Below are 24556 nucleotides of genomic sequence, written 5' to 3' on the forward strand. Positions count from 1 at the left end.
AATTGTGATACCCCTATAAGAGCTTGGGTCATGGATGACCCGAGATGCTAAATAGATAGCCCAAATCTGGCTCAATCTGCAAGATAGATTCTTCAGAAGCCGGGTAGGGAGACGCCCGGGACATTCTCCTCCCGAGCGATCGAAGAGCCCGGGCTCTCATGCAAGTGCCTGATAACTTCCACCCGGTCTACCTCGAGAATCGCACCACACTCGAGTGTATAGATATGGTCAATCTTATCTGTCATAACAACATGTCTTTGCTCTCATGCAAGTGCCCGAAAACTTCCACGCGGTCTACCTCGAGAATTGCACCACACTCGAGTGTATAGATATGGTCAATCTTATCTGTCAGAACAACATGTCTTTGGCGTGTCATATAAGTCATCAGAAAGTATGGGCAACCGACTTGACATATTTAGTAGGTAGGCACTGAAAACAATGTACATACCACATTTTCTCCTATAAATAGCAGGTATATTTCTCATTTAATGATTCTGAAATCTTTGAACTCTAAAGCATTCACATATATCTTCACATATATTGCTTGTGTTCTCCATCTCAACCTACTGACTTTAACATCAGAGTGCCCACGTTGGACACCTCTCCGGTGCTCATTCACAAGTTCCTTTCATTGTTTGTTTACTTGTCTACTCCAGAGTATGATTTCAGCTCAGTACTGATAAAGGAAGAAGGCTCTGATCAGAGGCATGTCTATTATGTCAGTCATGCTTTAAGAGGACCTGAGCTCCCGTATAGTGAGGTAGAGAAGATAGCCCTGGCCTTGGTTATTACCGCCCGGAAACTGCGACCTTATTTTCTTTCGCACCAAATCATTGTCTTTACTAATAGTCCTCTAGGGAGGATTATGACTCATGCGGAAGTGTCCGGACGGATGATCAGGTGGGCAGTAGAGTTGGGCGAGTACGTTATTGAATATAAGCCTCGGGTTGCCATCAAAGCACATGCCTTGTCAGATTTTCTATCAAATATGGTTCAGCCCGGAGAAGATGAAGTGTGGAGAGTTTTTGTGGATGGAGCGTCTAGCCTTGCTGGATGTAGAGTAGAGGTAGTAATAATATCTCCCATAGGAGAGAAGATTAAGCTGGCCTTGAGAATTGACTCCCGGGTGACGAATAATGAGGCAGAATACGAAGCTGTTCTTGCTGGTATCCAAGCTGCCTAGGACGTTGGAGATTCTCGGATTATATTGTACTCTGATTCACAGTTAATTACGCAACATATCAAAGGTGTTTATAAGGCTAAGGATGATAGGATGCTCAAATATCTACAGCTCATCAAAGTCCAGTCAGAAGTCTTTGTGGATTGGAGTATTGAACAAATACCCCGGGAAGAAAATAATGAAGTAGATGTTTTGGCAAAAATAGCTGCTTCTTTACCAGAAGCCAATACCTGGGAAGTGTTGCATGTTTCCCGGCTAGTCCTCTCCGCCGAATAAGAAACATTGCCAGTGCCCGAGAACTCCTTAATGGCACCCCTGATTAAATTCATCGTAAACAATGAATTGCCTGAAGACAAAGCCGGAGCCCAAAAGATCAAGAGACAAGCTCCCAGGTTTGTTCTCTTAAATAAAATCTTGTACATGAGAACATTTCAGGGACCTCTATTAAAATGCTTACCCGCGGGGGAGTTGGATTATGTCCTCCGGAAGATTCATGAAGGGTGCTGCGGTGAGCATCTCGGAGGAATATCTTTGGCCTGGAAGACAATGCTTGTTGGATTCTGATGGCCAACAATTAGCCAAGACTCTGCCCGAGTGGTCCGGGCTTGTGAGGGTTGTCAACATCATTCAAATTTTCAGCACAGCCCGACCACTTCTATGAAGCCTATCTGGGCATCTTGTCCTTTTGACCAGTGGGGTATGGACATCGTCGATCTTTTTCCTATTGCTCGGGCTCAAAAGAAATTTCTGTTGGTGGCTGTGGACTATTTTTCTAAGTGGGTGGAAGTTGAGCCCTTAGTCAAGATCATTGAGCAGGAAGTATTAAAGTTTCTATGGAAGAGCATAGTGTGCCGATTTGGAGTCCCCAGGAGACTAATCTCGGACAACGTGAGATAGTTTCAGGGAAGAGAGATTACATATTGGTGTCGGGAGATGAAGATCACTCGGTCTTTCACTTCTGTGGCCTATCCTCAAGCTAATGGACAAACAGAAGTTGTGAACAGAATCATTGTGCAAGCCTTGAAAACTAGACTACAGGGCAAATGAAAAGACTGGTTGGAAGAATTACCCAGTGTTCTCTGGGCATACAGAACCACTCCTCGGGCACCGACTCAAGAAACTCCTTTTAATTTAGTGTATGGCTCTGAAGCAGTTCTTCTAGTAGAAATAGGACAGACATCTGCAGGGTAGAATCTTACCCCGATAATAATGATCAAAGCCGGGCAATGGAATTGGATTTAGTAGAAGAAAAGATAGAGCGGGTCCTAATTTGAATGGAAGCTTATCGAGGCCGGTTTATGAAGTCATATAATAAGAGAGTCCGAATCCGAGACTTCCAAGTAGAAGATCTGGTTATGAAGAAAGTTAATCCAACAGGAAATGTAGGAAAGTTGAAAGCTCGGTGGGAAGGACCTTACAAAATAACCCAGAGAGTTAGCTCGGGAGCTTTTTATCTTGAAGATGCTCAAGGAAATTCTCTCAAAAGACCCTGGAATGTCTTTAATTTAAAGAATTATTTTTCTTGAAAGATGTAACTATTTGAAGATATAATAAAAGAGATGTTTGTCAGAAAATGTGTGAGTACAAATTCTATATCTGAACCTGAGAGAGACAGAGCCCCGGTTAATTAAAAGCCCAGGGCACTATACCCTGGCTCGGGGCACCACACCTCGACCATTCCAAATCCTGAGATATGCCCCCTTGCCCAGTTTTCGCACTTTGGTTATACATACAAAGGTTTTATATACTGGCTTCGGGATTCTATTTCTCGATCATTTACCAAGTACTGGGCATTTTATTCATTGCAGTGATTAAAATCCCGACTACTTATTCGAAGTTACCAGTTAGTTTTCAACACTTAGAAATTTTTGTGGTTTCTTGAATCACGATCAGTTTCATTATTCGGGTGTTGAAAAGTTTCTAAGACATTATGAAAGGCACAGAAAGTGAAATAAATAAATTTTCATTAAAACCATCTGGAGGTAAAAATTACAATGCAAGTTACAAAAAATGGAAAAACAAGTACAATGCTACTCTAAGTCCATTTGCTCGGACCCTGGCTGTTCCTCTTCATCTTGAGAGTTTTCCTTATCCTCTTCCCCATCTTTTGGGAGCGATGCAATGGCCCGTCCAAAGTTGGGAAAATTTGTCTTATCCTTGGGCAGGAGCCCAGCCTCTACGAATTGGTCTCGGCATTTATTAAAGCTGGTCTTGAATAGAGGATAAGTCCGATCTTCTACAGCTATCTTAAATTCAGGGGAGATGAGGAATGATGTTTGAAGTTGCTCCCTATTGAGCACGGCTTCAGCCAGGGCCTTTTCAGCATTAGTGGCCCAGGACATCTGCTCTTCCATGCCTTCCATCAGAGATTTGTTTTTACCCTCAAGGACGTAGAGGTGTCCTTGAAGGGTCTCCTCCCTGATGAGGCCCTCGTTGGTGGCTTCCCGGGCGATCAAGAGATATTGATGGGCCTTATCAAGGTCAACACGCAAGCCAGCCACCTCATCTGCATGAAGGGCCCGAGCCTGAGGCAATTCCTCTTGAAGCCGCTCTTGGATATCCTGGAATTGCCGACGGTTATTGGTAAGAGTGGCTGCGGTGGCTACCTCTTTAAATGCCTAGATCATCAGCTGTATGCCCTGTGCAAAAGAAAAGAAGATAAAAAAAAAATAGAGAGAGATAGAGACAAGAAAAAAAGCTTACTGCCAAGATCTTGTTGGAACATTAAAAAAAATTTGGAGTGGCCCGACAGCTCCTCAGGTGCGCCTCCTCATCCGGGATGAGGAGTTGTTTGAAAATCTTCAGCCCAGTCGGAGTAGCCCCCTCCAGAAAGATGTTAGCCCGATCGGGCTGAGAAGAAGTAAAAGGCTCCTGGGAAGGCTCTTGGGTAGGTTGTTGGCGAGGAGGGGTGGTTGATTGGCTTGCTCGGAAGGATCCTTGATCTCTTTCTTTGTTACCCTCCACCAAAATCAATTGCGGGCTCGTAATAGCCTTTCGCTTCCTTTGGAGGAGAGAAACGTGGTCTTCAGGATCGGAGATCTCTACCCGGGGCTCCTCCCGTTCCTGTTCAGTGGTTACCCGGGTTGACTCCTTCAGCCGGGCTGCCTCCTTTGCTGCCCGTTTCTTCTTCTCGGCACCTAGTTTCCGGGCTGCCATTTTCTTTTCCTTTGTTGCCCTCTCAGCCTCTCACTTTCTAAGGAATGCCTCTTGCATCTTATCTGCATAGAGAACAAGCACAGTTGTTAAAAATTAAGTACTATTTGGGATAAAATACAGGGAGGAAGAGAATTACCGGGTTGAGTGACCGAGCTTGCCACCTCATCAACTACCCGGTCCAAAGGGTCTTCAGCCCGGGCACTCAACTCATAGGCAACCAGATTCTCCTGAGAGATAAGGGTGGAGGAGGAGTATTTTTTGCCCTATACCAAGTCTTGGCTTCGGGTATAAAAGTCCTCAAATTCGTAAGATTTGGGAAGGGAAGGTTGAGTAGGAAGGGAAGGAAGGAAACCGGTCTGACAAGAAAGAGGGGCCGGGAGTTGAATATAGAAAAATCGTCCTTTCCATCCCTTCTAAGAAGAAGGGATGTCATCAAGGAACCGGACATTTAGCCGGGCAGAAATGGAGAAGGCATTATCTCCCAATCTACAAACAAAAAAATAGTGAAGGAGGAGGGGGTTGATGACAAGGTTATGCATTTTAAATAAAACGTAGGTCGAAGCCATGATACAGAAGGAAATTAGGATGAAGTTGGTTAATATGTACACCAAAAAACTTGGCAGCCTCTATATAGAAAGAAGAGATGGGAAACCGTAGGCCATTTCTAACTTGGCCTTGGAAGAAAGTGATGAAGCCGGGAGGAGGGTTATTTGCCCTGTCCGAGGGGCCAGGAATTAGAATTTGAAAATAAAAGGAATGGACCCGAGAGTCCTAAGCTTCTCATCTGCTCCCGAGCGCAGAGTGCTGCTCATTGAAGCGAACCAGGGAGCTCCCAGAGTCTCAGATTGAGAAGGAAGAGAAGCCCGAGCTTTTCCTTTACCCTTACTCTTTTTTAGAGCTTGGGAGGGGCCTGTGGAAGAATATTTCGAAGAAGAAGGTTTGGTTTGATGGGCTGTGGGTTTATTAGAAGTGTGGGTAGAAGGGCGATGACGAGGAGGAGAAGGAGATGAATCTGAGCGCAGCGCGGTGGACTCATAATCAGATTAGCCTTGCGCATTGGCTCCTGAGGTAGAAGAAGTTGAATCAGGCATTTTCAAAATAAGAAAACTTACAAGTTTCTGAAGATTGATAGTGGCTGGACGATGGTACTAGGGGTGGAGAGAGCCGGAGTTGGAGAAATTGATGCGCCGGAAAGTTGAGAGAAAAATTTGCAAGAGTTTGGCCAAGATTTTGAATTTGCAAGTGATTTAAGAAAATCTTGTGAGCTACTATATATAAGGGTAGGAATCAATCTTCACCGTTGATCTAGATCAGATCGGACGATCAGAATGAATCTTGGAAGTTGTGAGGGTAGGCGAAAGGACGTGCACAATTATCAAGGTGTCAGACTCATCATTATCTCGGAATACGGAACGTTTGAGACTGTTTGAATGCTAGGGCATACGTCATCATGACACCGTACTGACTGCCCGAGAATACTAAACGAAAAAATATTCTAAGTCCGGGAGATTTGGGGCCCCGACATCTCATTCTAAGTCCGAGAGATTTAAGGTCATGGCATCTTATCCAAAGACCAGGAGAATTAAGGCCCCGACATCTTATTCTAAGAATGGAATATTTGAAGGCCCAGATGCTTTTATAATCTGGAATTAATTATCTTCTTATTGGCCGAGCATGACTGATCGGGACAACGAGTATGACTCTAGCCCGACTATTTAGGGATGGGTGGAGATACTCCTATAAGAGGCCCGGGTTATGGATGACCCGGGATGCTAAATGGATAGCCCAAATCTGGGTCAATCTCCAAGATAGATTCTTCAGAAGCCGGGTAGGGAGACGCCCGGGACATTCTCCTCCCGAGCGATCGAAGAGCCCGGGCTCTCATGCAAGTGCCCGAGAACTTCCACCCAGTCTACCTCGAGAATTGCACCACACTCGATTGTATAGATATGGTCAATCTTATCTGTCAGAACAACATGTCTTTGGCGTGTCATATCAGTCATCAGAAAGTATGGGCAACTGACTTCACATATTTAGTAGGTAGACACTGAAACAATGTAACTACCACATTTTCTCCTATAAATAGCAGGTATATTTCTCATTTAATGATTCTGGAATCTTTGAACTCTCAAGCATTCACATATATCCTCATATATATTGCTTGTATTCTCAATCTCAACCTACTGACTTTAGAATCAGAGTGGCCACGCCGGACATCTCTCCGGCGCTCATTCACAAGTTCCTTTCATTCTTTGCAGGATACGATCGAAGCCATCTACTTTGCTCATTTTCCTAAACAATATTATCGATTTGATCCGGTAGATCACCCGACCCGGCTCATCCATTTCACCAGGATCACTTCAAATTGTTTAATTGATTTAGTATTTACACTTTTAATTTTCTATTATTAGACTTTCAAATTTAAATCATACATAAGGATATGTTTTTTAATTATGTGTTTAAATTAAAATATTTTTAAAAATTTTTATTTTTTTATTTAAAAAAAACAAACTGTTGGGTGCAATAATTGTCCATGCTTGGAAGAGCGATCGAATCATGGTGCTTGAGTTGCTGTACGGTTTAAAAGATTTGAGTTGCACCATTACTACTAGCTATAGCTTTTGATAAAGCGGCAAGCGCTCGGTCCTACAATTGGTATCAGATCCAAGGTCACGGTTCGATTACCATTGATGGCAAGGAGTGCAATTATTGGGAGAGAGATTGTTGGGTGCAATTATTGTCCCTGCTTGGAAGAGCGATCGAATCGTGGTACTTGAGCTGCTGTGTGGTTTAAAAGATTTGAGTTGCACCATTACTACTAGCTATAGCTTTTGGTAAAGCGGCAAGAGTTCGGTCCTACACAAACAAAATCATCTTGAATTGGGTTGATTGGATTAATCGGGTTCGGGTTTGACAGTTTTTTATGCTATCATGTATCAATCTGACCAAAACCCACCCGAATTGACACTCCTAAATATATTATAGTACCATGATGTCTATCTCACAACGTAGATAATGAAATTCATTATGAAGTGTATTGTATATTCCAAACACATTTCTAGTTGATTCAACCTCCTAAAAATGATAAAAGTTGTTTGAGCTCGAGACTGACATATGCGATGTAAATGTCATGTTTTATTGGTAAGCACATGTAAATGTTCATTCATACAGATGGATGCTAATTGGATGATGCACCGAACAACCTTTTATAAACTCTTCGAGTGATTATCGCTTATCGAGTGAATTAGTATGTGGTTATAGTTGCACTTCAGTCCTTAAGACCCAGGACAACATAAAGGCTTTACGTATTAACACTGCACTTTAATTCATTTACCAACTTTATTGAGCCTCATCAAATGGTGAGGTTGGATGTAGTCTCGTAATACGTAGGAGCCAATACAGTTTAGTCAATTATTCATCGCTCACATGCGGGTGAAGATATCATATGTGATCTGATAAGCTAATAACACAAAGAGTCCCTGAGTAGAACAAGACATGTGCTTTAGGAAAATTTGTTTTTCCTAGTTACACATACCGTGTCACTATTATTACTCAAAAATACATCACATCCTTATAGAAATCATTTACAACTCTCGATGTACCAATGTTCGCATATTCGATCAAGATATATGAGATGAAAGTACAATATTGTACGCCAGTCATAACTTATTAGTTCTTGTAGGCACTATATGTGGTACCTATGAGATCATGAGACAATTATTAGACACTCTTACCATGACTGATGGGTGCAATTACACTTGAATTCTGACATTTTGATCAAGAGGTTGATAAAAAAAATGAGACTAATTAAGGTAAGCCAGAATGAGGAAAAATGTTGTCCTAAATCACAAGAAGTTGCTAAGCCACAGCTAGCTATATCTCTAAACCATTGAGGGTCACACATGTATTGTTATGTTGAAATAGTCAAATTCAAATAGTTGAATTTGACGACTTTAGTTTGACGAGGATCAAACATATTGCTTAAAAAAGAGTTTATGAGTAGATTTCATTATTGAAATTTGTAAAAGTTAGCATGACTGCTAATTAAGTGCGAATAGTGCAACTGTCAAATTTATTGAAAGAGTTCTCAAAATAGTTCGCGGCCAAAAATAAATCAGTGAAAAATTTTGTTCTTCAAAATTTTCGTTTTTCGTTAGATGAACAAGATTTGTACACTCATCACATTGGCGTTGTCCAATTGTCGATCGAGATTGTAATTAATTCATAATTATTTAATTATAGAATTTAGAATAAATTATTAAATAATAACCGAGTAGTGATGATTACTATATAAGATTTTCATAAAATATTCTAGAGCATTATTGAATTAATAGATTGATTATTTTTTAATTATAATATATTATGTATAGTTGATAATTATTTAATTATTCTTGATATTTTCAAGATTAGAAAATACAATATAAGTATTTTAAATAATGAAACTTATAAAATCCTGATTTGTGATTATTAAATACAACGTTATCAAAAATTTGATAATACAACACAATTAATAAACAATGCCTAGATACGCAAATAAATTTACCAGGATTCTCTTGGAATCTCCCCTTCTCTCCTGCACACAGACAAATCGACCAACCGCTTTGCTCAGAAAAACTGTCGGCAGCATTGATTATATTTTGGCCATGCTGATTAAGAATCGAAACAAGGTCTGCGATATTAATTGTGGAAAAGGCCGCAAGTCTCGGCCATAATGATTGATTAAGAATCAAAAACCAAAGGCTGGGCAATATTGATTAAGAACAAATCAAGCATCGGCCGATTTCATCCATTCACAACTGAGCACGCTGCCGGACGTCGTTCGTATGATTTGTTATTGTTTATTATTTGAATCGTGTTGAGTAAATTAATTTCTAGCAACATTTGAAATTCCAGAAAATTTGCAGCTCCTGAAATTTTTATTTGTTTTGCATTATTTGTCATAGTTAGAGCTAGCAATTTAAGTCGAGTCCGTTTATCACAAAATTTAAGTGGGTTGGGTTGAAATTTTTTCGACTTATTCAAAGGAGGATTTAGATGGATCAACTTGCGTGGGTCGTAGGGCCCCAGGCAAGCCAGCTCGAGAAAGGCTTGGGTTGGCCCGATAAAGGCTTTGCTTGTCCTGTTTGATAGATGTAGTAATAGTTGAATAACATTTCATTAATTATCGTCTAAACTGTTATTTTCGATCTTAACAAATATTTTTTTAACCAAATGCTTAAACAAACACTTATTCCATTAAATTTTATAAATTAAAAAATTGATCTTTATTAATTTATACAAACACAAACATATCACAAAATTTACTTAAAGAACCCTTTTAAAGTATAAACTTAAAAAGCGATTTAGAACCAAAATATTTTTGTAACCAAACGCACTAAAAATAAGAAGAAAGAGTGGTCCACAAGAATTATATATATATATATATATATATATATTAGTGTTTCGACGCACACATTGCATACTTTTACAATTTTTTTTTATAATTAATTTGATTTATATTTAAATAGAAGGGTTATATCACAATTGTTAAAATAGAAGTTCTTTATTTTGTCAAATTTCAATCTTGATTTCTGTCTTTTTTTTTAAATGACGATTTTAATCAATTTTCCGACTTTCCACTAATACAACACGTATGCGACACCTACTTGATGATTGAAGTAACTGCATTTCACGCCAAAGTTTTAACATTATTCCATGTAACTCCATTCTTGAGATTTCCACTCGGGATGTTCTGGACGACTACCTGCGTTTGTTGCATAAAAATAAAATAATTTTTTTATATAAAGTTATAAATTATTAAAAGATTAATTAATTATATGTTTGAAAATGTGAAATTACGAACCAGCCCTCCGGAATCTGGTCCGCAAGCAAGTCTCCAGCTCTTTGGTTTCTAAAAAATAGTGATCAATAAGAAGTTAAATAATAGCAGGTTGAACCCTAATTTTTTATGGGCACCTCTTTAAGTTTTTCCTTCCCTTTTTCTGTTCGAGGGCTTAATAATTCCCTTCATTCAACAACCTACTTTGAAAAAGAATCTTATTTATTTATTTCAAACTGAAAAAAAATAAAAATAAAAAAAATCCCGACGAAACAACTTCAGTTAATGAGATGTTAATCTTCGAATAATATCATAAGATTATATTCAACTATTCTTATCCATTTTCAGGTGAGTGATTTACAGATAAAATCGATATGAATCTCGTCTATAAGAATAAATGTTCATTGTTGGATACAAGTTTGGGAATACCCTAATGCTATATATGTTGAACTCAACCGATAACTTCTTGTAGTTCCTAAATTTGAAGCTCATTTAAATAATTAAAAAAATACTTGATAACAAATTCTAACTTTTTGAGCTAATAAAATTGAAACATTCAATTAATTAGGCTAATAATAATTACCTCAACCATGCAGGTGGCACAGATTAACAACTCAACAATGGCCTGGCCTGTAATTATTTTACATTTATAAAACAAGCATAAAATAGGAGTTTAATTCATCAAATAGTTACGTTATTTATTCATTATTGCAATAGCGTTACTTACGTTAACACTATACAGTAATAGGCTCGCGAAATGTAACGATACAATATGTATTACATAAAAACGATAAATCAATATATAGATGATAGAATGATTTATTACACTGATCTTTTGCACGGTCATATGACCAACTAATGTATCATCTTTTTGCATCAAACCCAGTTTAAATATTATTATTTTTAAGTAAAGAAAAATTGCCAAAAAGGGCTTACATATGGTCCGTACAATTCAATGTTGTTATCCAGCAGTACGTCCCTTAGCTTCTGTCCCCCAGAAGCTGTCCGATAATTGCACGTCCGGAAACAAAATAGACTACAAAAACAAGAGCACCACAAATTTCGTTTATTTTCCATTAAATAAACACTAAAATCAACAAAAAATTTGGTTATTCCAAATTATTTTGTGTAACTTATGCTGATAGCCGGGTTCGCTTATTGGTCTTCAAGGGGTGTGGTTTCGGATTCGGTATCGGCTCGAATTGGAAATCTTTTTAGTGCAGTGAAGCTGAGATGGTTGAGTAGGTCTCTTGTGAGACGGTCTCACGAAGCTTTATATGTGAGACAGGTCAATCTTATCGATATTCACAATAAAAAGTAATACTTTTAGCATAAAAAGTAATATTTTTTCATGGATAACCTGAATAAGAGATTCGTCTCACAAAAAAGACCCTTGAGACCGTCTCACACAAGTTTTTGTCGAGATGGTTGGGGGATTTAATATAATTTCAAAGAGTAGGTCTTTTGTGAGACGGTCTCACGAATATTTATCTGTGAGATGGGTCAACTCTATCGATATTTACAATAAAAATTAATTTTTCATAAATGACCCAAATAAGAGATCTGTTTCACAAAATACGATCCGTGAGAGCGTTTACACAAGTTTTTGCCAATTTCAAATGGTTATTGATTCTATGAAGTGATGGTGAAGACAAGGTGTTATTGTTGAGGTGAAGTGTTCCCATATTTTGTGTGTTTGGATATAATTAATTCATAGAGCTATTTGGTGTCATGCTTTACTTAAAGTTGAATGTATGGCTCTAATTCATCTTTATATCATTGTGAATGGTATGGTCTAATTCATATATATTTGCAGCATACACATTTATATATGCAAATATCATTTTAGCAATATAATAATAATAAGGTTAATATTTCTTTAAATTAAATTTACAGTAACAGTAGATTCAGGTAAAGGTTTCGATTAGGACGTAAGGTGAGGAAATAGAGTGATGTGTGAATATATTTAATTTTGGGTTAAAAGTGCAATATTGTAAGCGAAAATGAAAAAACTATCGCTAGAAGGAGGGCTTGAACCTCCGACCTTGTGGTTAACAGCCACACGCTCTAACCAACTGAGCTATTCCAGCTTGAAATAAAGGTTCTTATTTATTAATATATATAATTAATTGTACATATTATATCACATTTTTCCGTCATTTTCTCTTAATAATGGAAGAAAAACTCGTTACAATTTGAATTAATTCAACGAAGATTAAAATTACCAATTTAGACAAGATTTAAATTTCACAAATTTTGAACTAAACTAAAACATAATTGAAATCTTTATTTTAATATTTTTTGTCAACTGTGTGCAAGAAATCACATAGTATGCGCAGCAGAAAAATCGATAATGTTACCTCCAACCATCTACACTTTTTTCTTGGTTCTAGAAAATCTAGATTTGAGTTGTAATCTTCTAATCCTTTACATTTTCTATATGATGGTGTACATGCTTAATGAAATTATTGAAATATGGACCAATGCTGTCTTCCCATTTTATAGAGTTATGACACCCTTCAATCAAGATTGTTACATTAGAAGAATCTAATCACTTGAGGTAAAAATTTATTGAACAATAGATGTTGTTATTTATAAAATAAAATAATGAAAAAATAAATGTAATCTTGAATCAGATTTAACCTGATCCGAATAAAATGGTACTATAGATCCGTTTTCAAGCAGCCAATCCTGAACTGACTAAACCGATTCCAAATCGAATCAGATTCAATCGAACTGGTTCCGAATCGATCTGATATGATAACTTTGTGTATATCTAATCTCTCAAAATGTCATTCTATCCACTCCAAATAATAATAATAATTAAAAAAAAAAGAGCCTACCTATCGATTTATAAAAGTCGAATTCAATGTCTTATTCAGGCGGAATTGAGGTTCGTATCAATAAGAACAATTGGTATTCACTTTATCTATCTTGGGCCGTAAAGTTTTGTATATAACTTTCACTATAGGGATGGGGTGGCCTTCGGCTGTCCTATATTGGAGTTATTAGCCGTTTATATAGGTTAGGGTCACTCTCCAAAACAATTATCAAAGCCGCCTAAGATCAATTTAAAAAACGAGAAATTGGCCTTCAGTCTCTAGCCGTCGTTTTTTTTTTTTGTGTTCAGTCCCTGGATACTTTTTTAGTACCACATTTCCACATGAAGTGTACCACATTTCCACATGAAGTGTACCACATTTTGTATGACATAGTACCACAATTTTGTGGGTAGGGAGTGAACCCAAAGAGATGTTTTGATTGAGGATTTTTCACCAACTTCCCCTTTAAAAAAATCATAAACTTTAAAATCCAAAACCATAATAATATGTATTTATATATATTATTTGAGAAATATATGTATTTATATATATTATTTGAGAAATTTTTTTTTGAGCACTTAAAATTTACGATAGAAATTATAAAGAACACGATGATCGTTGAAGGAAAAAAAAATTTATCGGATAGATTTCAAATCTACTTGATCATTTTGATGCTTGTTCACACAAATATAATGGAACATGAAATTATTGAGGTTAAAAGATAAATTAGTTTGTTATATTAAGTAATGAATTATAACAAGAGTATGTCTATTGTGAGACGATTTTACAAATTTTTATCTGTGATACGAGTCAACCTTATCGATATTCACAATATAAGGTAATACTCTTAGCATAAAAATTAATATTTTTTCATGGATGACCCAAATAAGAGATCTGTCTTACAAGATACGATCCATGAAATCGTCTCACATAATTTTTTGCCTTGTAACGAAGACGGAGGCTTTGAGTTGTAGATTAGGAATAATATGTAGCTTTATATGACACAATAATTCGATTCATAGACCACACACAAACCCACGCAAGGCTACAAATTCCCCATTCTATTCTAGCTAGCTACTTCCTTTACTTATGGCACACGCTCCCCAAAGTGCAAGAGGCTATTGACAAAATCTACAAAATTTTAACCAAACTTTAATTTAATCCACAAGATCTGCAGTCGATGTTGGGCAATATAACAAAATTATATATATATATATATATATATTTTAATTTAATTTCGGTTTTTTGTTTCTCCATCATTGATTGTGTCGAAACGAGTCGGCTTGTCATGTCACCTAACTTAAGTGGACTGAGATGATAATTTCTCGTCCGGTCTCTTATGTCATTACGAGGGACTATCGGTCACGGACGTTAAAAAAGCGGGCTTGATCACCATGGGTGGTGAATAGAAAGATCCATAAAGTATATGCAAAAACGAGGTAGGCATTTAAGTGGTGGATGATAAACTAAATTAAATTAAGACTAATGCTCTCTTATCCAACTTTAATACACAAAAGGGTATCCAAGAAAATCAGCAAAATGTACAAATTTGAATCATTCAATTATTAGTCGGAGGGGGAGGGGGGGGGGGGGGGGGGGGGGGGGGGGGTTTCGGGGTCACGATCATATAATGTATATGTGTCTTTTGAGCAAGAGACAGTGTCCGAACCGGACAAGATTAAATAATAAGAACGCTCCAATGGACAATTAAAATGAGATAATACGTGTGTGATGGAGACCATCACTCGGGGATTTTTTTTATTCGTGTGTGGGTTCCGTGTTCACATAAAGACAACTTTTTAAAATACATTCCGAATATTTTGGTTTGAATTTTTTTGGGTTTGCTTGTAATAGTTATGACATAAATTATTCATGTTGGTTGTAATTCTTGGGCACGTAAGATAGAAGATTAGGAGGATAATTGTATTCTTTCTTTCAAGATCCAATCAAGTGTGCAAATTTGAAGTCAAGGATCTTGTCCGTCCAATGGATTCTAAATTGATTATTAACGTTACAATTCTCCTAATCTTAAAGAGCGTGTAGCTCTCAAGTTCCCATTGGTGAAACGTGATGGTCTTTGAATATATATAAATTCTAGAACCATTAAATAACATATTGGATTTAGATAGTTAGAATTTATGCACTATTTTTTGGTTAAGGGCGAAAACAGTTTTCCTATTTCTTATACTACACATGACTAAAACCGAATTCTGATAACATATAGAAATTAAAGAGAAATTTTCAGTTTGGTCATGTAAAATTGTTTGTTTTTCATTTTGGTTATCTATATTGTCAACTTTTAGTTTTAGTATATTATTTTTGTATTTCTTGCAATTTTGGTACGTGGAGTTGATGTGACTCTAATAGGCCTGAAGTCAACATAACGTTCAAATATACATTGCAACATCATCATTCAAGATGAAAAAAAATGATTAAAATTGTAAAAAATAAAAATAAAAAACTGAAATTTAATTTTGACAATACAAAGAACCAATTACATGACTTAATTTATATAATAAATAATCAATCTTGTTGATAGTTGATGTACTAACTTTAATTAGTGATATATATTTTTTGAAAAGTGATTTTGTTTCTAGTGCAAAATAGCAAATAATTTATGGGGTCAGAACTATGATGAAAAGGCAAGAATTTAGCGAGGAAAACAATGTGGTATTATTTTATGTATATTCTCTGTCTCAACTATGTTAAAATTGAAATTTGTCAAATTTCCAATAAGTATCCCATCGCTCTCATACTCTAACGTTCACTTTATGTTGATATACATTATTATTTTAATTAATACAAGATCGCTTGTTTTGCTATATTTTAATATAAAATCTTGATCCAATAATGTCTATTTTTACGTAGTAAAAACATTGTATATATATATATATATATATATATTTATGAAATTAAATATGTTTATAAAAAATAATATTTTGAATCCGTAGATACCTCTATCAAAGCTCAACTAACTCTTTGTTTCTTACATATATATATCGGTGAAATGCATTTAATTCTCTGAATACATAATCCTAGCAACCTTCTCTATGTATTGTGTGAATGATATTCGCTCTCCCCAGCGGCCATTTTAGCTCGTTCATCTAAGCAGGTCCGATGGCAAAGCCGCCAGCTTCAGCCGCCGAAACCACCGGGAAAACCCAAAACCTTGGTGGACACGATGGAAAGGCATGCAAGAAAAGAGGAAGTAACAGTGGGACTAAACATCCGGTGTACAGGGGAGTGAGAATGCGGAGCTGGGGGAAATGGGTCTCCGAAATCCGTCAGCCGCGGAAGAAGTCTCGCATTTGGCTGGGAACTTACTCGTCGGCGGAGATGGCTGCCCGGGCTCATGACGTGGCGGAGTTGAGCATAAAGGGTGACTCTGCGGTTCTCAATTTCCCACAAATAAGAGATACCCTGCCACGCCCGGCTTCTCTGTCGCCGGCTGACGTGCAGGCGGCGGCGGCTAAAGCGGCGGCCATGGAGGAGCTCAGCCCGATGTGTTCCTCTTCGACAAATTCCAACTGCGGTTCTTCAAATTCTGAAGTACTGAACACGGGGTCGACGGATGAATTGGGTGAGATAATTGAGTTGCCGAGTCTGGAGGGGAGCTATGACTCCGGCGAGTCGGGGTGCAAGTTCCCGGTAGTATACACGGCAGAGGGTTGGCTGAATCCGCCGTGGTGGGAGTTGGATAGATACTTTAACGACCATTTTCTTGATCAAGGAGAGAGTTTGATGAATTCCATACAGATTTGAGAAATCGAACTTAGCTAGCCGAAGTAAGTGTACCTTGTGCTTTAATACTTATACTTTCGATTGCCTTGCACATTCAACTATGTTGTACATATCGATAAATCTTTTTGTTTTTCCTTTTAAATAATTGATTAAGTACCCTCCGAGTATTTGTCAATGCCAAAATATACGCTTTGTATACGTTTTCAAATTCTCAACAATTAGTATTACACTAGTGTGATTGTGATCAGTTGTGCCTTTAAATATGGGAGTATGTCTCTTTTGAGACGATCTTGCGAATCTTTATATGTGATATGAGTCAATTTTACCGATATTCACAATAAAAAATAATACTTTTGGCAGAAAAAGTAATAACTTTTCATGTATGACTCAAATAAGATATCCGTCGCACAAAATATATGACTCGTGAGACCGTCAGACACAATTTTTTTTGACTATATTTGGTGCATATGATTTGGTTGATTATATACATACATATACATAAAATGGGGTAATTATTTTGATAATTAAAATGATCAGGGATTAACAGCGAATAATTAAGCTTTTAAAATGGGAAACATTAAAAATTCAATTAGTGCATATATAAAGCGAGATTCAGCCACATGTCTCGTTCTTTTTTCTTTAATTAGTGAATTTGAATCTTTCGCTACAAGCTTCGATATATTATTATTTTTCCTTCTAGACAAGGAGTGACGTGTTTGGAAATAATATTAATTCTTTGTTTGATGCGCTCTTTTTTATTTAATAATAATAATAATAATTAATTATACTTTGAACTAAAACAATGCAAGTAAAAAGAAACTATATCAAATTTGAGCGAAACAATATTACGTTGGTAAAGACAAATTATCACTCGTACTTACGACAGCATAATTTGTAATTTAACTTCTAAAAAATATTTTTTAATAAATTATGAGCTTCGTAATTTTAATTCAAGTACTTCAAATCCTCTTATTTATATATATATAATTTTAATTTGAAATATATATATATATATATATATATATAGTAATTTAATTCAAGTACTTCAAATCCTCTTATTTATATATATATATATATATAATTTTAATTTTGCCCACATCTCAGGTTTGAAAAGTCTAGCGTAATTAATATTGATGCCAACCTTTTTTAAAATTGTTGGGTCCCAAAGTTATTGTTCGTTTGCCTAGTTTCTTTTCTTTTCTTTTCATTTCTTCCTCTGTGGGGGCAACATCTCCTGGATTTGTTCCCCCCCTTTTTTTTTTCTTGATGATGAAATAAAGATATACGATCAATTAATAGTTTTAATGATTTTTATGTAATTCAGATGTGGTTCGGCTATTTACAACGTCTTTGCATTTAGGTCACTGTTTTTTTTTTAAAAAAAATAATGAGATACAACGTCTTTGTATCATTATGCGTTTAGATCAAAAAATCATAATTTGAGTTTAAAAATAGAGATGTCATATTTATCTTTAATTTATTGTCTCATTTTTTTTAATCATATTATCTCAGAGCCATTTAATTCATCAATATAATTATAACTTAGTGGTTGATTTTAAATATATATATATATATATATATATATATATATATATATATATATATATATATATATATATATATAGCATGTTCAAAATTTAATTCACCACTTTAAAACCAAAATGGGCCTGAAAAATAAATAAAAGATGACTAAATGACCGAACCACTCTTCAATACAAATTTTCTTAGATGAGGAACACAAAAGATCTATTCCATGGAAGGGGGTTTCATTATTATTAAATGTCATTTACTCAGAAATAAAAAAAAAAAAAACAGAAAAGGCTAAATATCTTATATTTTCAATATTTTAAATTTTAGGTGAGATATTATAATATGTACAATATTTTAATCAAAATATTGGAAAATATAATGTTAGAATGTGTATAACTAACATAACACCAACATAATACTATAGTATAATTAAAATAATACTAGCAATTATTATATTATAATTATAATTACAGTAACATAATATTGTGGTGTAACTAAAATAGCACAAGCAAATAGAACGTTTAGACAAATCCATAAAATATAGTTTAATGATCATTGGACCGCATTTAAAATGTAGACATTCTTGGGCCTGACCAATCTCTAATTGCTTCCATATTCATTGGGTACATCTCTACTCCTTGCTTTGACAAAACGTGATCCAAATATGCCAATCTCTAGAGGTTGAATTTAGAACTTATTGGATTTAACATACGATTGTTTGTCTTACAATATTGGATATCGATATATTGAGTGTTAGTTGTCCCGTATCAGTTGAAAAAAATATTTGAGAGTTGCATATATAGAACTTAGACAACCTTCTTCCTTGAACTAACTTTTGAGATTGAGTTAGTTCCAAGTTTTAATCTTAACTTGGTATCAGAGCTCAGATTCACCATTATGTGCTGTCAATAGTTAGGTCACCCGTTAATGTCTTCACGCTCTATATATTCATTCTTAGACGTGAAGAGTACATGTTAATTGTCTCACATTGATTGAAAAAAATATTTTGAAGCCGTATATATGGGATTAGGACAATTTTTTTTTTTGAGTTAATTTTTAAGATTGAATTAAGGACAAATCTCAATCTCTGTTTAATACAAAAAAAAAAAAAAATCGATAAAAATTTACGGTTTGACAAACCAAACTGTCCCTACAAATGTCGAGTAAATCGTCATTTCCCAATCTGTTTCCAAGTTTCCTATCTACTGCGTTCCATTCCAGTTTCCCACCGCGCCCGAAATGGCCTACACCCTTCACTTCAAGCTCACATTCTTACAGCCCGCCGCCACCATCAACCACCGTCTCCCCACCATACGTTGCGGGCCACGAGACAACCGCGGCCCACTCCTAAAAGGCAGAATCCTGAGCACAGAAGCCATACAAGCAATCCAATCACTGAAACGCTCCCACCGTACAAACCCCACCGCCCCCTCCCTTCCCAGGCACATCCTCTCCCGCCTCATCAAATCCGACCTCGTCGCCGCCTTTAAAGAGCTCCTCCGGCAGGAACACCTCACCCTCGCGCTCGAAGTCTTCTCCACCATCAGGTCTGAATATCGAGCTGATCTCAGCATGTACGCCGACTTGGTCTCCGCTCTGGCGAAGAAGGGCTTGACGGCGGAGATCGACGGATTGATCGGGGAGCTGGAAATGGACGGTGGGATTCCCTCCGGCGACGATAAGGGGCTGTTGAAATTGGTGAGGGCGGTGATTGATGCGGAGAGGAGGGAATCGACGGTCAGGATTTACGGGCTGATGAAAAGGGGCGACGCGGGTTCGGATCCTCCCGATATGGATGAATATTTGGGTAAGGTTTTAAGAAACGGGTTCAGGAGATTTGGGGAAGATGCATTGGCCAACGAGGTTGAGGAGAAATTTGGGAGATTTTACAAGGATATTTTGGGGAGACCATAAATTTGGGAAAAAAACAAATATTTTGATATTTATCTATATGTTTTCGGAGATTTGTTATTATTCATTGGGAAATTGATTATTCTAAGTCTATTTCAAAGTCTTAATTTCAAAATTAATCTTTTTTATTACACATTTTACATTATGTTTTATTTAATTAAAAAAAATCCTAAAATACCTTTTTCACTATGAACACTCATGTTCATTTTGTGATTCATTTGTTTAATTATCTATTATTTCTCTTCAAAAATTGATTTAACATTTGTTTTATTTAATTATAATATATTAATTTTTTTAATACTACTTACTTATATCAATAAACATATTTTAATAACATTATGAATTGTTACTTTGAATTAGTGCATACGAAACCACCAATGTTATCATATTTTAATTATGATTGTTGTTCATCTAAAATAATATAAACAAAATCACCAATTAACATGAAACATAATAATTACATCAATGTAAGTTTATACAAATACAAACAAAAAATATGATGATCTCAATTAAGTCTCTACTTTATTCCATACTAACACTTTATGAGTATGCACAACAAACCTTCAAAAAAATAAAATGCATAAAAATGATACTCGACAAAAAAATTATTTCAAATTATTACCACTCTATGTCCAAATGCATGGAATTCATAAGATTATTCGAGAAATTTCGAAAATCAAATAAAGAGTTTGAGATAAAAAAATTGATGGTGAATAGAGTTTAAATGATAGTGGATATCTATATAATTTGATATGATAAAAAGACTATTTTGGTAAATTAATTTAACTGAAAACTAAAATTGATTATAGTAATTGTGTGAAGTTTATTTAAGAAAATCTCCCTCCATATTTTTATGTGATTTTGGTTTTGGACGTGTGTAGGGTTGAACAAGATTTCAGTTAAATTGAATTAATCGATCAAACTGAGCTAATTTGGAAATTCGTCTCGGTAATTTCGGAAATTAGGTTTTCAAATTTAAAAAAAAAATCGATTAATTCGGTTCGGTTACGGTTTTCAAAATTTTGAAATCGGTTAATCGAATCAATCGATATATTAAATACTATTATTTATCAATTTTTATATATTTAACTTTTTAATTTTAAAATCAACCTTAATTTTAATCTAATCTAAATCTAAACGTCTTGGTTTTCTCGTTCTCACTTTTCAATCCTCTACTTTTGATTTCATCTGTTGTCCACCCAACTCTCGTCACCGATCGAGACGATGTCCACCTATATTATGTTATTTTATAAAAAAAACATGTATTAATTGTATTCAAACAAAACTTATATATTTGTGATGTATGTGTTTTATATTTTTATGCATTTTTGTAGACTATAGTGTTTAAGCAAAATTACATATATAATTAAAGTTAAATCACAAATATTTTTTTAAAGTTAATCGGTAAATTCGGTTACCGACCGAACTATCCGATTTTAATTCTGTCGGTTCGATTATTGATAAATATTTCGGTTCGCTTCGATTATGACTAATTCGATGCGGTCAGTAACCGAACTGATCGAATGTTCACCCCTAGACATATGTGCCTAAAAGATAGAATGAGTTAAGTTTATGAAAGTGGTGCGTCATTTTATTTGCATAATATACACGATCTATATAATTATTAGTAACAGTAATATTTTTTTTATGATATTATACATAACAATGATATTATAGTAGGTTTTTTTTTTTCGAGGATTGACTTAATTTATAATTATTGTAAAAATTAATATTTTTGATATAAAAATTATATTTTTCGTGATATTTTTTTGAGACAAGGAGTCGTACTCTTTATCCCATATTTTTTTAATATATTCTATTTTGTATATTTTCTAAAATAAAGTGTCCGGCTCATTATTTTTAAAATAATTTTGAAATTGATAAGTCAGTGCTCCTTAACCGGCAAACCTTCATATATTACTTATATATATTCTCTAAAATAAGGTGTCTATCTTAATCACACTTCCTTGATTTTATTTTTTGTTTAAATATTTTTTTAACATTCCATACTCCTTCATTATAATTTTAGTTTTTAGATTTTTTAAAAATAAAGAGTGGGATTTAATCCTGTCTCCTTCATTTTATTTTTTGTTTTTACATTTTTAAAATAAGGAGCCGACCACTTTAGGGAATTTATTTTTTTAATGCCTTTTAAAATAATCTTAATGTTAATTAAATAGGGAATTATTGTAATTTATTTCCACTTTTTTAAGGGTTGTCTTTAAAAAAAAAAATAATTATTGGAATAGCCCACTTGAAGAAGAGGAAAAAGGAGCTACCTCTCGGATCTTTGAAAGAGTACTCGAGTTGAAGTCTAGAATGTTTCAGGTCATTCAAAAATATAGTGAAGTGTGAAAACTTAGCTAGTAGCTTCAAGTGGCATCTTGGACATGCTAGAAATATGTAAGTAGCATCAAGAATATTTTAGGGAAGTCTTGTAATATGTAGAATAAAATTGATGTAGAAGGTTAGAGTGAAATATTCGAGAAACTCTATTCTAAATATCTCGGGACATATCCAAAAAAATATTCTTCGGAATGTTCTAGAGACTTAATCTGCACGATTCGATATAGATCTTAGTCATTCATTTCATAAGTTGAGTAGTATAAATATGATCATGACTTTATTTGTAAACAACAACTCAAGTTTATCAAGTTATAAAAACAACACTTTTTTTTCCAAAGCTAGTATCTCATCCCCGACAACCATGTCGCATTAGGCAAAAACTTACTGTGAGACGATCTTATGGGTCGTATTTTGTGAGACATGTTTTTATTTGGGTCATCCATGAAAAAATATTACTTTTTATGCTAAGAGTATTACTTTTTATTGTGAATATCGGTAGGGTTGATCCGTCTCACAGATAAAAATTCGCGAGACCATTTCACTAGCGACCTACTCATCGCATTATTGTGCAGAAGCCATAAGCTGTTGAGAAATTCCAATGACCAGAAATTTGGTAACCTTCTAATTGTACAACCACTAGTCCTGGCACATCATGGAGTTGATCACTAAAGAATGTCTACTTCCTCCCGACAAAGCCCTAACGAATTTTCTTTTCCAAATAAAAACCTACACAATTTTACTATTCTTTCATTTATTTCCCTCAGTATGCAGCAGAAGGAGGTCCTATGTGATCAATCACATTTTCATCTCTCTTTACAATCTCAAATTTATTAGAATGAACTGAACATATCACAAAATCTATCAGAATCTATCTTTTTCATTCAAAAATCTCTCCTGAAAAATCATCTTAAAAACAGGTTGGCATGTACTTTATGGAAAGATTTTCTGAATAATATTAGAGCCTATTTGGCTAATATTGGCGAAAAAATAGCCATTGTTATTATCCAAATGTGTCGAGCAAAATGGTTTAGAGGAGGAATAGGTATTTCAAAGACGTACTATGTCACAAAACTAGTTGTACATAGAGATACAGAGGAAATTACTGAATTTTTAAATAAATATTTCTCATTAATTTTAAAGAATTTGATTTTAAAACATATTTCTCTCAATTGTTTAAAAATAAGAATATATATAGCTTCTTAGAAATCGACGGATTGAATATATATTTAGGTTGGTGTGGACATCAATACACCAAACATAATCAACACGATTTCATTGTCATCGTCTAAAACAATTATATTCAAACAATAGAATAAATTTGCGAAGATAACGAGGTTGGTAAATTTATTGAAAATAAAATTTTTAAATAGGTTTTATGTATATTAAATATCAAGACTTTTACTTTTCTAAAAATATATACTTTATAAATGTATAAGTTGGAAGTTTCTGGTTTTGGCAAAAATTGTAGGTATTGAGTCTTCTCATGAATAATCATATTTGTTATGTAAGAAATGTCCGGAAAAAGTGATTTCATTGGGTGAAAAATTTTATTGTAAAAGATGTGAAAAATTTATTGTTACTGGAAATTTGAGGTTAGTTAAACAATCTTCTTTAAATTTAGTTTGTTAAGTAATAAATATTTGAGTAGGTCTCTTGTGAGACGGTATCACGAATCTTTATCTGTAAGACGTGTCAATCCTACTGATATTCAGAATAAAAAATAATACTCTTAGCATAAAAAGTAATACTTTTTCATGGATGACCCAAATAAAATATCCGTATAACAAAATACGATCAGTGAGACCGTTTCACATAAGTTTTTGCCTAAATATTATGTAAGGTTTGTTGTTTAATTTTTTTTATTTAAACAAGTTCAAAATCCTGCTTAAAGTTGTTGGCAAAACTGGAAATGTTGTTTTCTTATTATGAGATAGATATAGTGTATTGATCTTACCGAGAAGCGATCATTGGGTGCGAGGGTTAATGCCGAGCATGCGGTTATTTATAGTGATAGTTTTCATTTTACTTTTGTTTCCTTCAAATATTTTAGTA

General features: G+C 34.9%; 3 protein-coding genes and 1 non-coding gene across 4 annotated transcripts; 3 read left to right on the forward strand and 1 right to left on the reverse strand.

Annotated features, from left to right (window-relative positions):
- Positions 1-865: 865 nt before the first annotated feature.
- LOC142529403 (uncharacterized) lies at positions 866-1456 on the forward strand. The gene is made up of 2 exons (XM_075634937.1): positions 866-1166; positions 1248-1456. The coding sequence occupies exons 1-2, from the start codon at positions 866-868 to the stop codon at positions 1454-1456; spliced, it is 510 nt and encodes a 169-aa protein (XP_075491052.1).
- Positions 1457-12170: 10714 nt separating this feature from the next.
- Positions 12171-12244, reverse strand: TRNAN-GUU (transfer RNA asparagine (anticodon GUU)). Its single transcript has one exon. It is a non-coding gene; the product is annotated as a tRNA-Asn (tRNA).
- A 3686-nt stretch (positions 12245-15930) lies between these two features.
- On the forward strand, positions 15931-16961 carry LOC142528968 (dehydration-responsive element-binding protein 3-like). Its single transcript, XM_075634278.1, has one exon. The coding sequence runs from the start codon at positions 16094-16096 to the stop codon at positions 16736-16738; it is 645 nt and encodes a 214-aa protein (XP_075490393.1). The 5' UTR covers positions 15931-16093; the 3' UTR covers positions 16739-16961.
- A 2444-nt stretch (positions 16962-19405) lies between these two features.
- LOC142528981 (protein THYLAKOID ASSEMBLY 8, chloroplastic) lies at positions 19406-20239 on the forward strand. Its single transcript, XM_075634308.1, has one exon. The coding sequence runs from the start codon at positions 19487-19489 to the stop codon at positions 20159-20161; it is 675 nt and encodes a 224-aa protein (XP_075490423.1). The 5' UTR covers positions 19406-19486; the 3' UTR covers positions 20162-20239.
- Positions 20240-24556: the final 4317 nt, after the last annotated feature.

The sequence above is a fragment of the Primulina tabacum genome, chromosome 16 (genome assembly GCF_025594145.1).
Source record: "Primulina tabacum isolate GXHZ01 chromosome 16, ASM2559414v2, whole genome shotgun sequence".
Lineage (NCBI taxonomy): Eukaryota > Viridiplantae > Streptophyta > Magnoliopsida > Lamiales > Gesneriaceae > Primulina > Primulina tabacum.